This window comes from Sturnus vulgaris, chromosome 17, assembly GCF_052056855.1.
Source record: "Sturnus vulgaris isolate bStuVul1 chromosome 17, bStuVul1.hap1, whole genome shotgun sequence".
NCBI lineage: Eukaryota > Metazoa > Chordata > Aves > Passeriformes > Sturnidae > Sturnus > Sturnus vulgaris.
In genome coordinates, this window is record NC_142259.1 from 8,436,581 (window position 1) to 8,452,507 (window position 15,927).

General features: G+C 40.3%; 1 protein-coding gene across 1 annotated transcript; it reads right to left on the minus strand.

Annotated features, from left to right (window-relative positions):
* Positions 1 to 362: 362 nt before the first annotated feature.
* On the minus strand, positions 363 to 11,878 carry LOC106860852 (protein-glutamine gamma-glutamyltransferase 6-like). The gene is made up of 13 exons (XM_088175221.1): positions 11,803 to 11,878; positions 11,367 to 11,540; positions 10,926 to 11,168; positions 7,102 to 7,220; positions 6,726 to 6,851; positions 6,392 to 6,572; positions 6,017 to 6,152; positions 5,545 to 5,648; positions 5,203 to 5,445; positions 4,224 to 4,541; positions 2,897 to 3,060; positions 1,757 to 1,881; positions 363 to 719 (listed from the first exon to the last, which is right to left on the minus strand). The coding sequence occupies exons 1-13, from the start codon at positions 11,876 to 11,878 to the stop codon at positions 569 to 571; spliced, it is 2,160 nt and encodes a 719-aa protein (XP_088031347.1). The 3' UTR covers positions 363 to 568.
* Positions 11,879 to 15,927: the final 4,049 nt, after the last annotated feature.

The window sequence follows — 15,927 nt, forward strand, 5'->3', positions numbered from 1 at the left end:
CATGGACCCCAAGCATCATTTTTCCCAGCTTTCTTAGGCTTTTTCTCTCCCCATTCATGGACCTGTAGGTGTCACAAATACAGAAAGGTGAACAATGGAGGAAATGTTCTACTCTTCTAGGTTAGTGGCTTGCAAAATGAAGGAAAAAACCTTTTCCTCAGTCTTGTGATTTCTTGTGCTACCCCCATGCAATGTATAAATCATTACAAAACAATACAGTTGAGAAGGATTTTTATTTATTGCTGACAATTAGAATGTGGTCAAAAGGAGATTGTATTAATTATCTGAGGGAAAAGTCCAAACTGGGAGCTTAACAGAATGAGATTTGAAAATAGTGAAACTATTTCTACAAAGAAGGGGTTTCATTTTTTTCTTCTGTCAGGGGGTGGGAGGGAAGAGAAATACAATTAGAGACTAAATAATTAAGCACCATGAAAGTAGACTTGATTCTATTGCAATTAAGAGGTCACCAATCTTTGTGCAAAGTTCCTTTCTGTCACCACTGTTCCTATACAGAGGAGAGGGTCTTGCTGTGTTTATGCTGAAATGGAAGGTTGATTCCATCACATTATGCAGGTGCTACTGCAATTGTCACAAATCCCTTAACGTGTGAAAATTTGTCACAAGAGAAGTCTACTTGCAGCTGTAAGGGCCCAACCCTGCGAGGTGTGAACTCGAAATAAATCTTTGATCTCTCCCTCGGTGCCAGTCGTGCCAAACTGAAAATAAAAAATAATAGAAAAAGAAAAAAGTATTAGTTCAGGCTTGCATTGTCTTTTATGAGATTCCCAAGAAACAGAACTGCAGTTGCTTGAGACCCAGCCATGGCTTTTGAGAATTACTTGGGGTTTGAGGCTTTATGTAGACTAAGAAATGAGAAAGGACAGTACCATCTTCCTCTACTCTCAAATGGAATTATGGAAAAGAGAGGTGCAGTGTCACAGCTCCATCTTAGGGCTGGATGCAGATTTGGATAGTCAGCACAAATTCAGAATAGAAAAACTCTGATGTCACAGGTCAGTGCTCTGTCCAATGCCTGCTTTGTTCATATCCATTTTGGCAATAATGATTTTTCTAATGGCCATGTGCTTTGGTTTATAGCTCTTTTTTTGGCCTAAATTGGCTTAGTCTTTTACTGGAATAATGTTTTCTTTGTTTTTATGAATTATTAAGTCCAAATAGTTCCACAGCCAAAGCAAGTCAGGCTGGTTTACAATAGGAGAAGCTTTAGGAAATACAAACTATTACTCAACACTGAGCTGATCCATAAAGCAGCAGAGTCTGGAGGAAAAGAAAATTTTAAAAAAGAACAATTTGCTTTTATGTTTTGAAAAGGCAAGTTTTTCCTGCTTTAAAGAAGAACAGAGCAACTTTTTGTTTTGACTGAACCAAGGGGAGTGTCTGCCTTGTTTGTTTTAGTCTAATTCTCTTTGTAGTATCAGAGTATTGTATATGGAAATAAGAACAGAAAGCCAGACTATAGAAGAAGCTGCAGAGAGACAAAAGAATTCAACATATACATTTGCTTTCCCAGGAAAAAATAATGTTAGCAGGTTTGAGTTGTTACAGAAGTTCTATGTGGAAAAAACATGATTAAGGAATCATATACCTATACATATTTGGTGACATTTTTGTTTTCAGAAATAGAAAATATAAAAAAAGATGAGTCAAGTGTGGTGGTTTTTTTTCTTCTTTCTGTTTGAGAAATCAGACGTGCTGTTGGAAGCAGTGGGTGATTGCTGCAGCCTGCACTTACTTTATCTTGACCTGCTGGTTCATCAGGGTCACGAGCAGCACGCAGCGGCTCACGGGCTCGGGCAGGGGGTTGGCGTAGGAGATCTCCAGGGACACGGCTCTGTTCACCACAACCCTCCGGGGCAGCTGCAGGACAAAACACATTTCTCATCACCTGCTGGCCTACACTTTCCTGGAGCCAGAACTGAGTGGAGCTGCACGTGGCTGACAAACATCAGCTTTCCTGGTGCTGGAAGCTGGATGTGTATGGTAGGGCTCACAGCTGTCTGTGAGCCACAGAGGGTTAAGGAATAAGGGTTTTTTTTCTGAAAGATATTCTCTCAAGGCCGTTGGCCTGGACACCAAGAAGAGAGGAAGGAGAAGGAGATAAGCGAGGAAGAAAACCTGCAGCTGGGAAAAGTATTTTTAGAAAAGTCTTGGGAAAAACGGAGGTGGAGATGGGTTTTACACAAATCAATGTTATGTTGACCTACTGCAACCAACCAACAAAGAGTAAACTTTGTATAAAAGACAGCTAGCTGTTGTAATAAATGGGATATTAGCCTTCTGAAATGTAGTGTGTCTATTTGTATGTTGCACCTGCCTCAACAGTGACAGGTGTGGCTTAGCTCAGTAGGGCTGTCCAGCTGTCTGCAATGTTTTGTGCATAATTTCAGTGAAATGGAGCCCTGGATACACAGACATGTCCCATGAAACCTGTCTGATCTTTTGGTTGCTGAGTGGCTTTTTTTTTTTTTGGCACATCATTAGGATTAAAGTGCTAAAACAGTATGAAGTGGCTCTAGCACTGGTTCAAATTAAGGGTTTAAACCTTTATTTTGCAAAGTTCTTTAAGGACAGCACAAGCACTTGCCAATACATGGGATGAAAACAAGTACTGTGGAACATAAGGCAGTGGCTTGTGACTGGGAAAAAAACAAAGTAACAGAGCAGTTCTGAAAAATGGGGCAGATTCAGGCCAAGATTCAGAACTGGCCTCTCAAATCCCTGCATTCTCAATTCCAGCAGGCAGAATTTTGGAACAACATCTGAAATGGCAGCCTAAAAGTAATGTGTTTATCCCCGAATTCTCATCTTAAGATCTGAGCTGCAGAAAGACCTTTTAGCATCTCTTCAGAACATCAGGGAGAAAATTGTTCACCTTAATGATGATGTTTGTGTCCTCTAAAATGATTGTCTTCTCCACCAGCAGCTTCAGCCCGTGCGTGCGCATGACTTCACACAAAGCAGTAACTTGGATCCTTTTGTCAGTGGTCAGATATTTTCCATAATGAGTATAAGGGATCTTTACCCGGACATGCTTCCCTAGAATTCAGAAATATATTTAGGAACCATTCCATTTTCAAAGCAAACTAAAGAAAAAAGAGTTATAGTGAGGGGTTTTATTAATTACTGAAGAGAAAAAAATGGCAGTGCAGTTTTTTTATATTTCCTTCTTGTGACACTGATTGTGTATTTCCCTCTTCTGGTGATCCTTGCCTACTTTAACTCATTTGACCCTTACAGTTTTGAATAGAGGATTTTGGCCTGAAACTAAGGGAGTCTGCTCATCTGCATTTCACTGGATTCCTGATCCTTTGTATTTCTTATGATTAGAGGTATAACCATTTTAATCTATTCCCTCCTTATATTCTCTTTATTTTACCTCAGTCGAGAAGAAAGTTTGGGTCAAGTTTCACAGAGATCCTTTTCAAGTGACCTGGTCAGCTGCTCACTGTAGTCCTACAACTTTTCTGTGTATGGGAAAAATGTTTATCTTTGTAGCCCCTGGGGATGAAAAAGATCTCTATGATAATTTCAGTAGTCTTGACTCTTCAAAAGAGAGATAGAGTTTCACTGTAGCTTTTAAACTTTTTCCTAGTTGATTTCTTTTCATGTGTTGCCTGTTGAGTGCCAGAAGGCACAGATCAGACTCTTTTTACTTGTTAAGGGTAAGATGTGTTCCAATGTAATAATCACCACACACACACAAGGACATATATACATACATACATATATATACATATATACATATATACATATATACATATATACATATATACATATATACATATATACATATATACATATATACATATATACATATATACATATATACACATATATACATATATATACATATACACATATATACATATATACATATATATACATATATACATATATATACATATATACATATAGAAACCATGACATACACATATAGTGCTGCTTCTGGAGCTATAACATAAGTGTAGCCTTCTATGTGATATTTCATGGGACATCCAATTAATGCTTGAACTAGTGAAAATTTTCAGAGGGAAAAAAATAATGTAAAATGTACTCATAAACAAATGCTACGAAGAGGTGGAATGAGTAGATGCACTACAAAGCTGATACAGGTATGATACTGAGGCTGCTTCCTTCCAGTTGCCTTCCTGTGGCTAGGAGCAGAGCTACATTGGCTCCTTAGGGACATTAAAGGTTACCTTGTTTAGGACCAAGCTCCACAGAAGTGGCTGCCTTCAGGATCTCTGCCACTGCTCTCCTTGTGTACAGGATGGTGGAGGCACTCATGTCCACCCTCACTCTCTTGCGGTCAGAGGAGAGGTTGTTGAGGACCAGGACCAGGTTAATGTCTTTGCCAAAAACTGGAGGTTCAACCAGCTTGAATTTCCCAGCGATCCCAGGGTTTCTCATTGTCTCTGCAGATCTTCCCCCAGGAGAGTCTGTGCGTCCCTCTGTGACACTTGTCCCCAGTATCTTGGCCAAGGCTTTTTTATAGACTCGTCTTTCCTCAGCAGATCCTGGTGGAAGCAGAGAACCAAGTAAAATTCTACTTTTGTTGCAAATGTACTTCTGCTGTGTAAAGGTTTTCAGACCAATACAGGGTATCAGCATCACTCAGAAATTTGCAGTACCTAAAAGGTCCCTGTATCTTCATCAAGCCTTCATTCAGGTTTTTCACAGGAGATATACTGTTACAAGGTGAATATATCACTAATATGAAATACAATGCATTTATATTTTTCTAGAAGTGAGATTTCTTTTTCTCTGGTCAGAACATGCAGTGGTGTGCTAAGTGATACTCTGCTGATCTGATGACAGCCAGCCTCTGTATTAAATATGGTTGCACTAAAACACTGAGGAGTGAAACCCTGAGGGTTTGTCTACCTTGGGTAGTAAAATGTATTTTATAGCCCTCTTTTGTGTATGCATTAAATTTTACACTTCTGTGGAAGGGACTAAGTTATATTTTGTATTGTCCCTTAATGAGGAAGCTACTGAATGCACAAACCCAGAAATATAACACTCATTGTATTAAGAAAGTAACATGAGCACACTGGCAGAAATATCTTCTGAAGGCAGGGGGGAGATATTTAAAGTAAGCAGGTGACCCATTGTAGCTTCCCAGCACCAAGGATTCAGTAGACAACAATAGGAGATAATTTGTGCTAATTCCTTTACCTTCTGGATATTTGTAGTTAGCAGTGACATCCACACGGCCATTGCTGCCCACAGCTTTGGTGCTGATAGACCTGCCAATGATCTCAGTATCACAATAAATTCTTTTCTTAGTTCCATCATTGTATACAATCCATCTGTTGCAGTCAGCGTTCACCTCTGAGTACACAAACAAGGTGTCATAATCCAGGTCTACTTCACCTTCTTTGATGGCTAAGACAGATGCAGGGCCACACTGAAAAATTCCTAAAATGTGAAAAAAAAAAGAAAAAAAAGTTAAACTTTATTAGTTGTGCTCTGTTTGGAGAAGGACTCTTAATTCAGGCTGAGAACTTAGGCTGTTACCTCTGCTCTGTTCTTGTGGAGTTGCATCTAAAACCTGCCACCCATTGTAGGATCTTCCCAGGTCTGGGCGAATGAACCAGCTTTCGTTCCAGACATGGTAATCCCTGGAGACAAAGAACAATGTCTAAAAAGCATGATAATATAGAGTCATGCAAACTTGCAATTGGAGAAGAGTAGTGAATTTAAAAAAAAAAATCTAAACTCTAAACTGAGACACAAACTGTCAAGTTACAGTACCTCTTTCAAAGGACAGATTTACTGCCTGCTTTTGAGTATAGACCTCAGGGCAGGGAGGGAGAAAATAATGAAGTATCTTGTTTGTTTGTTTTCTAAATGAATGTCTGCAGCATTAATTTAGCTGCTTATATTACATTTTGCCCACTCAGTTGCTTTTGTACTACTAGTGTTCATGTTTTTAACTCTCCTAGATCCTCTCTATTGTTGTTGGTGAGATGGAAGAAATAATATTTACCATGTGGAATCCTTGCTGATATTAAGACTCCTTCCAGAGCTGTCATAGTACTTATCGATACTCAGGTTTCTATCCACGTCATGGGCAGAGTTAAAATTTGAAACCAAACGAGTTGGAATCCCCAAGCACCTCATAACTGGAATATATTTTATAAAAAAATACAAATGAGCAAGAAATGCAACAGAACCCACACAGCTTTAGTTCAGTGATTACAAATATCTGAGAAACAAGATGTCTAAATATTTTGTGATTCTTCAGCATTAGTGGTCTTCACAGCACTGTTCCTTTTATAGAAATCATTGCTTTGCACTTTTGATAAAACCAGAGGTCCCAGATGCCTCCATTTCACCCCAGTCCTCTATTCTGACAGCTTACCTGTACACATCACACCTGCAAAAACCCAGCACTGGCCGTACTGAACAGGCCTGTAGTTGTCCTGGCGCCACTTCTTGAGGATGATCACGCTGCCATCCCACCTGGATGGGTTCTCATGCGAGTGGAAACTCCCTTGCCACTTCCCCAGGAGAACTCCATTGTCATTATCGTTCCCATTGATCTAAAAAGAGCCCAAAGGACAGAATGCACAAAATGAACTGTCTGTAATGCACTGCATCTAGCTCATTCTATTGCTCAGGGTGCAGGGGGCTGAATGTCTGTGGTGCTTTCTGCTCACTCATGTGGGACTGGGGTTAATTTGCCCATTTCTTACCATAGAACTGATTACTCTGCCCACATATTTAGGATCTCCTCTCCGGGACACATCCATGGCTGGGTCCTGGCGGTAGTACAGGCTCAGATCAAGCATGGTGAGACAGATGTTTAGAAGGTCTTGAAACTGTGATCAGGTAAGATATATTTTTGAGAAAATGGATGGTTTCACAAACAGAATTAAAGGAGATTTTACTGCAGTTCCTCCTTTCAGAGCTATCCCAGCCCAAAGGTGATAGGGACACTGGGGCACACTGTGAGCAAACCACAAGTAAGACCACCCAGGTTTGTGCAGTTATTATATAAACAGCAAATAATGATAAGATAAATGCTGTTGGAGACAGAATGAGAGTCCAAACAAATTCCATGTGACTTACCTGTCCATAATACCACCCTCTTGCTTCAATGTACCTTGCATTACCCACAAAGATTATTCCATTTTCATTTAGAACATATTCTTGTCTCTCGTTTTCATTGGACATGTAGACATCATCACCTGAAAACCAAGGTGGGCAAGCTTAAAGGTGAGAATACCAGCAACCTTTCAGAAAATTTTTTGTCCTGATTTAGCAAGGAGAAAACTTCTATTTGCAAAATAGAATTGTTATTCTATTTAGAATAGCTCCATGGACAGGTGCAGTTCAGTGATAATGTTTGCCAGGGAAGGTGTCTGGGGGGGGGTGAAAGATGGATCCATATTTTATTACTCAACTTTTTTCCCCTACTTTTAGTGTAGACTTGTGTATTGTCTAAATGTCCCCTGTCTGCACAGGGGTTTTTTGTGAGGAAGATAGACAAAGGTCCAGGGGGAAAGGTCACCAAATTTTTCTGTTTTCTCAGGGTGGTTTGAAGTGGAACAGATATTTCAAAAGAACCACACAGATGACATTTTTCTCTCTTTTCCAGATGTGTTTGTTTTAAGATTCCTAAATGAAGACCTTTGCTTGCCTGATCCAAAGTCCTATCAGGAATTTATTAGGATAACCTGCTCAGTCATTCACTTGGAGTTCATTGTTCCTCATTGTTTTTCCAAGTTTATGGCACAGTATTTAGTAGCTATGAAAGTGTTGGTTCCCACAGAGGTTTAGGTTGTTTTGGTCATTCTTTAGATAGCAATATCTGCTTAGCTCGGCTTTTAATTCTATAATGTTTAAAGATAATTTCTGAAAGATTCGAGATTTCAGGAAATACATACAAAAAGATCAGCTTTTCTATTTTATTGAATCAACTTCTTTACCTTCCTATAGGAAGTTCCCATCCTTCCCTTCCTGCAAATAAAAAAATTGCAATTTATTTTTTAAATTGTATCACGTGATATAAATCTATTCTGTGGTTCACACAAAACCACACTTTTTGATTGTCCACGCTTTTTAAAAATAGTATCATCACTGTTGGTTCCTGAGGTTTTGGGGTAGCATGGACATGAAGACCTGTGTGCAGTTTCAGGAACTGCACTTCATGGTCTGGACCAGTTGGAAAAGGTGGGAGGAGCACTAAGAATGCTCAGCATTCCTGAAAATCTGAATTATGAATTAACTCATAATTATTTAAGGTAGGAAGAAAATGGGGGTGAGGAATGGGGCAAGTATTGTAATCAATTCCAGAAATTCTTGTGAAGAGGATGGGGCAAGAGGAAATAAAAATAATTCCTGGTGTCTATCATATGTAGGATGAGAAATTATATACTGAAATCGAAGCAAGAAATATTTGGTTAGCTAATAGGATAAAGATCCAATAGAAAGGCTTGTGCTTTATTGGAGGGAATTGCCGGGGGAGGTGCTGGAGCTCCCCTAATGGCTGGTCATTAAGAAGGAATTCAGGACCTCTCAAGAATGACCTAAGTGCTGAACTGAACCTGGTTTAGAGCCCTGGCATGGGACTAGATGACTTTCTAAGATCCTTCTAGCACTATGAGTTTATTATTCTGAGCAATCTAAATGTCCTTGTATAATTACTTGAAGAACATCTTTTTTTTCCCTAAGGTTTATATGCTCTCAAGAAACCTTTACAGCTTGCTAAACTAGAATTTTTTTTTGTCCAGAAGATTTTTCATGTGTTCGTTTATCCTAGTAACCCTTCACTGAACAAGATTTAATTCTTGTCATTTCATCCAATGGCATTAACATTTAAATCTGTCTAACAGTTTTCTCTTATACAGCTTAAGATTGCATTTTCCTTTTTCAGGGCCATTTCACTTTGGTTCTTGTTCTTTGATTAACAAAGGCTTTCACATTCTTCATGATTTCCAGGTGATAAGTCTGTCACTGAAATCATTGTTATTTCTCCCTAGAGGTGTGGTCTTTTATTTCCTAATATTATGTCTTATTTCTTCTTACCTTCTCCACTCTCTAAGGTCAGCCAGTTAGTTCTGTGTGTTGTCCCAGCCCATTTGGGCATGACAATGCTGTTTAATGTCAGCATGTCAAAGTCAGTGATGAGCTATTTGATCTGAGTGTTTTTTCAGATGACATTTAAAGATCCACTCTATAGTAGTTGTTCTCCAATCCAGTATTTTTTCTTTCATCTCTTAGTCTTGACTGTTTTCTTATAAGTAGTTATTTACTGATATTACAGTTAATGAATTAATTTTTGTATTCCTCAGTTTAAGGACTAATCTCCCACCTGGAACCATATCTACAGAACAGATGTGCCATTTATCCTTTGCCAAGAAAATAAATTTCCAATTTCCCTTCTGCTATGACACTTACAATAGTGGTAACATACCCTCAAACCGAATCTGTTCCTGGTTTTCAGGATCAGGGAGGTATTGCACTCTGCAGAACTTATTCAGCAGCATCCTCCATTCGACATTAAGGATACTCCCTTTTATCTCTCAGTAGCCATTGCCTCTGGTAAATCTGGAGGACTCTTCTGCAAAATCATTAGTTTAAAATTGTAATGGGCACAGCTTAATTTTTCTGTTTTCATCTGAGAAGAGTTTGGTCTCTTGAGTACCATTGCCACGCTGATGTTCCAGTTCAGGAGTTGTCAAATATTGCTGTCCCTGCAGTGTGGTTTCCATCATTTACAAGTTACACACAAATTACTTTTCAGGGGTTTCTGGGGAGGCTTTTTCCCTCAGGACTGTGCAGAGATGGTCTGAGTTTCCGGAACATATTTGTATAATTATTTCTGTCTTCTAGGACTTGCTGAGATAATTAGCAGCTTTTTTCATCTTGGCTACTGACGCATTTCTTAGTGGCTCTTGACTAACGTATGGTCATGGAAAAAAAAATGTGGATGATTGTGGCTACTTTTCTTTTATAAGCTGTTTACTCACCAGGATGGCTCTTAACACTAGAGTGTCATGTTTTCAGGCTAATCTTGATTTCTAGACTATTGCATAGTTGCAAAGTATGACGTTAGAAATTTGCAGCCTCAGCATGTTGCAGAAGAAATGCAGAAATGAAAAGCTGGAGCAACAAGAGATGTCCATTTTAAATCCAAAATGAAGAACATGGGCATTGGGCAGGAGCCAGCAGTGTGTGCCTGTAGCCCAGAACAACAACCACATCCTGGGCTGCACAGGATGAGCAGCAGCTTGAGGGAGGGGATTCTTCCCTTTGGCTCTGCCTTTGTGAGACACCACCTGGAGCACTGCTTCCAGTTCTGGGGTTCTCAGCACAGGGAAGATGTGGACCTGTCAGAGCCTCCAGAGGAGGCCACAGAGCTGCTCCCAGGTCTGGAGCCCTCTGCTCTGGAGCCAGGCTGGGAGAGCTGGGGGTGTTCAGCCTGGGGAAGGGAAAGATCCAGGGAAACCCCATTTCAGCCTTCCAGTGCCTAAAGGGGCTTATAAATAGGAGGGAGAGCAATGCTTTACATGGACTGAGAGTCATAGGACAAGGGGGAGCTGTTATAACCTAAAAAGGGAGAGATTCAGATTAGCTGTTAGGAGGAAATTCTTTACCGGATGGCCGTGATGGACTGGAAGAGTTTGCCCAGAGAAGCCCTTGTCAGAAAAAGTGATCTGCTCAGTTCTGAAGAGTCTGTGATATAACCCCATCTATCACATTTTGTTAGGGTACAAAGGGGGTGGGGTGTTGGCAGCAGCTTTTTTATGTAGTGAAACCAGATCTCTGAGCACAGAGCTGAGATTGCAGCCTCTGGTGACCCAAAGAGAGACAGCTTGAGGGAGCAGCTCTGTGCAGGTAGGAGAGCAGCAAGGTCAGCTGTGCTCAAGAGCAAAGGCATTGGCACCTACCTGGGCACCAGGGGTTGAAGAGTAGCACAAACTGGCCCAGGTATCTGGGGTAGATCTTGTTCCCTGAGGTGACCCGGAGGCTGAGGTTGTATCTCCCAATGACGGCGTTGGCTGGGCTGGATATTGTGAAGTTCACGGCTCCAGAGTCACCACTGGGTCCTTGGGCAGCACTCCAGCCACTGCCCCCCGCCTCAGAGAGGTTAAACACTGCCCTTGTGCGGTGAGATTCCGAGGGGGATGGTCCTGCCAGAAAGAAGGAGTCACCGGTTTCCATTCCGGATTTCAACATTACCCTCACACTTGAAATTGGGCATATTGGGGTGGGGGAAGCACTAAAAATACGGGCAGGAAAATGACATCTGTAAATAGAATAAGGAGAGAACTACAGGGAATAAAGTTTGCAGCTCTCTGAGAACATGGCTTAAGCTATGGGAACGTTACCTATTTCAGTGACAAATCCTAGGCTCTCCCCATTCTGCCTCGGTCTGTTGAAGTACAGGGTGATGTTGAAGGCTTGTCCTCGCCTCACAGTCAGCTCAGTGTTGGCATATCTGTCAGTGTGGTGGTTGGCTGCATTCACTGATGGCTGCCAGCTGATGTGTGTTGGGGTCAGATCTATAAAACACAAGAAAAGTCATGAAGAAGCAACTGGCATGAGCTCATTTGCTGCTTAGTGGCATGATGAGGTTACTAAGAGCAATTACCTTTTGTGGGAGGAAGTACAACTACAAAGCAGATGCCCCATTAAATTAAGTCTATTGGTCAATAATGGAAATCTTTCCTTGTGTTTTATTAAAGAGCCCTCAAACAGAGTACTTATGTAATTCCTCTACAGGGTTGGGTGCTCTTTTACCACTGGACTTAAAAAGAAATTTACGGGGACAAATTGGTGTCATTTCATCAGCAGCACCAAAGAAAGTGTCCTGTAGCCTCTCCACGTTTTCAACATACATATTTTTAGGATGGCAGGAATGGCAATTAGAACATCTTCCTTTTCCTGCTTAGATCCTGATGCCATTTGGACTAGATGCAGGGAAAAATGCATAGTGAGAGATCATCTGTCTAATAGGGATGAACAAGAGGTATTGAGGACATGCTGAAGCTTTTGAAAGTCAGTCCACCCGTCTGTTCAAAGTGACAACTGGACCACTGCAGTTCCTGTTCTAGTCAGCAATAACTTCATGTCATAGAAGAATTCCTGCAGTGTGCCTGGAGTTCTCTGATATTGTGTCCTCCTGCACATATGCTGTTATTATGGTCTGTGGTTTAAACCCCATAAAGTGGTTCCTGACACCTCAAATGCTAAACTGCCTTTTTGGCAGGCTAACATATATATATACGATATTCCTTGCAAGGTTGTTTTCCCTTCTCTGTTTTGTTGCCGTGCTCAAACCTGAGCAGTTATGCTGTCTTTGGGAATGCTGAGAAGCACCTTCTGTGTTTATATCTGCCCTGGGAGACTCTACACAATACACCTGGAGAATTATGGTTCGAGTTTTGGCAAATGCTCAGGGCAAGTACAATGGTGAAGGCTCTTCTAAGTCATTTTTATTAAGGTTAGTGTCATAAATGCAATGAGGTTGGAGATGAGGGGAGTGGGGACAGGATGGGGACACATGAACACCACCATTTTAAAGGGAAATCAAAAGAAAACAATAATAACAAAAAGAATAAGATGGAAAGGATGGATTAATGCCTATGCAATATTATTGTAGGGATCTTCAAACAAGCTTCTAGGTCTATACCATAGAGCTTATCAGTGAAATACTAAGTCAGATTTGAAACAATATAGCTGCATATTAAACCACAATTTACATCTAATCCTTGAAGAAGAGATAAAAGTAAAACTAATTTATGCAAAAAGGTGCTATAATTAAATTCAAGGAGGGAAATTTTTTTCTGGTAGTTTAAGACAACAAAGAGGTAATATGAGAAAGTATTGATGGGCTGAAAAGGAGAATTTTTAGCATGAATATATGGGCAACAGCAAACTGCAGTTAGCTGCTGCTCTCCCTGCAAAGCTGATTTGTAAATGTTTTTTCCAGCATTAAATGAGAAAGAGCCCTGTTTTGCAATTGCCTGTCTCAATAATCATCTTCATTTTAAACTTGAAAAAGCAGAGATACTCTCATTACTATTTTCCTTTGGTAGGGTTTTAATATATCTTTGAATTCCCATCTACAGGTTCCATGCTCACAGCTCCATTAGAACAGATTACACAAATTTTGTTAATACCAAGAATAACACATGTCTGACAAAGCATTTTAAAAATTATGCATTTTGAAGTAATGAAAATTTCTTTTCTCCTCCCTGTCCCAATATCCTCTGTTCAGCTCAAAAATTATTCTGAAGCAATTCTTAATAATACCAACATTAAAACTTTGAAAATGAAGTGCAAGAACAAATTGCAATATAAAATTACCTTCAGATAAGAAATCTGAGCAGATACCTACAGGGCATGAATCCTGAGGAAACAGCCCTGAGTAAATACCTGCTGAATGGAAGCAAATGACTTGCAGAACTCACCTGCCATTCCCTCAGCTTATGAGAATTGCATACAACTTCTATTTTGTTCTTCAAGGATGTCCAAGTCACATCAATCATAAAAAGAACAAACCCAGCAATCTTTTCGTGCTGTCAGCTGAAATTTGAGAGAAGGGAGAGGTACTTAGCAGTTGTTATTAATACCTGTAAAGTTGTCAAACGAATTAACTGGTTCCTATAATATATGTCTGTCTAATGCCAGAGTTCCTACTCAACGTGGGTGTAATTACGGGAGGAGATACCAAAATTATTTACTCAGAGGAAATGCATGCTCTTGAATCCCAAGACAAGAAGAACTTCCTACAGAGATAATAGGTGTGCCATGAATAAGTTATCTTTAAGGATGAGGAAATGGGGAGCATGGTGGGACATAAAAGCTGTCTGAAGGAAAAAGGAGCATTTCCTGATGACTTAACTTCCATGTTGGTTAATATCACTTCTGTCCAATAGCTGTGGGTTGGTTTCAGAAGGTTTTTTTTTGCCTAATATTATCTCCAATACCCTCTGACAAATAAAATTATAAGCTCCCACTAGAAATAAGTATCTGTTTACCTGTTAGCTCCATATATTAATATTTCTCAAAAGTTTTATTTCAAAAAGAACTGACAAACTAATAACCTTGAGTACTTTTTGTCAGCACAAACTTTAAGCCTGTCTATTTTAACAACCATGACTATATTTCTTTTTGGTTTTGTACCATCACTTTGTAAAAGAGTTCAAGTAATAAAATGATGTAGTTTTGAAGATTATCTGCTTAAGATTCTGCAGCCCCACTGATGATGTTTTAGCACTCAGTAAAGACTTAAAAATAAATTAGCCTGAATTTTAAGTTACAGAGAAAGAAAAACCAGCTGAAATAACAAAAGTTAAGCTCCAGCAGCTGTTTCTAAGGTTGATTTTACAAGATAGGATTCTTTGTACCTTTTTGAGAAACTTTGTTTTTTTATTACAAAGACTAAGAGTACTTGCTAATATGACAGTCATGCCAGCCCTATTCCCAAGACAAACACTAGAGCTTTTTCCCTAGGCAGCAGTACATCTGGCACAGAACATCTCCACTTACATTATAATTCAGTGGTTCTTCCTTCCCTTGGAAGTTTCCAGGATGTTCAGGCTGTCAAGGCTTGTTCCGGGAATCACCTCAAATGCGTTTGATTGCTGTCCAGAGCTACTTCAGTTGGTCTTTTTCTCTTTTCCTTAATTCATATTCCTTGGAAACCATAAGAGCCACAAGCCTCTGATGTTGCCCGGTCTTCACACACAGCCCTAGTGACAAACCGCATCGACCAGTTCTTAAGTTCAGGCGTTCAGTACTTACAGTGATTGCCTCAGATGTTACACATTGCTCCCACTGGCATTTGACTATTTCCTTTCTTCTTCCTTGCTGCTCACATACCTAATTAAGTCTCGGAACACTTTTTCTGTCTTGGCTGTAACCACCTCCTTTACCTCTGCAAGGCACGCCCACAGTGGTGCTCACGGAGCCACCAGAGCCTCTCTCAGGCTGGCCTCCATCCCAAACTGGCACCTGCCAGTCTCACCTTCACCACAGCAAAGCACCAGCAGCTGCTGTTGCAATCCCTTTGGAATGCAGCAGTCATGGCTCCCAAGTGACTAATGGTGTTTTCCCAGCTCAATTCCACCCGCCCATCATCCAAAATGGTTCAAAATAATTTGTTCCTCTTTTTCCCTTCTATCAGAGACTTGGAAGTGCGCTTCAGTTTGCTAACTTTCAGAAAAAAAAACTTTTAGATTTCATTTTTCTCCTTAGTAATTTTGTTTACTGTACATATCCCCAGAGTAACTAAATCCACATGACAATTGTCTTGTTACTAGTTTTTACTAGAAAGAGGAAAACAGTGTAAATTCTACAAAGAAAAAACCCATTGCAGAATCTCTTCCATATGTCTGTATTGGAGTTGTCTTTTACTTAGACCCATTAACTTCATGTGCAGGGAGTGCTGCTGGGGAAGGTCTAATTTAAAGATTTCTCTCATTTCTGTTCCTGCAATTCTCTTGACGTTAGCACAGTCTGGATGTTTCACATACCCAAGAGATGTAAAAAGGAATTATTAAGTGTATCTCTACATTCTAAACTCAAGGCTGAGCTTGAGCTTGAACTTCTACTGTGGTTTACTGTAGCCTAGAGGAGGCCACCAAGATGATCAGAGGGATGGAGCTCCTCTCCTGTGAGGAAATCCAAGGGAATTGGGTTTCTCCAGCCTGGAAAAGAGAAGTGAAAGAAGCTTTTGGGTGATCTAATTGTGGCCTGCCTGTACCTCAAGGTAGCCTGCCAGAAAGATGGAGAGAGACTACTTACAAGGGTGTGGAGTGACAGGACAAGGGGGAATGGCTTCAAACTGACACAGAGTAGGATTAGATTGGATATTAGGAAGAAATTCTTCCCTGTGAGGATGCTGAGCCCCTGGCACAGGTTGCCCAGAGGAGCTGTGGCTGC

Coding starts and splice junctions, on each gene's coding strand:
- LOC106860852 (XM_088175221.1), bottom strand. CDS start 11,878: ATGTATGTTGAAAACGTGGAGAGGCTACAGGACACTTTCTTTGGTGCT. Junction 5,649..6,016: donor ATCAGCAAGGATTCCACATG/GTAAATATTATT, acceptor CTTTGTCTCCAG/GGATTACCATGTCTGGAACG. Junction 4,542..5,202: donor TAACTACAAATATCCAGAAG/GTAAAGGAATTA, acceptor TGCTTCCACCAG/GATCTGCTGAGGAAAGACGA.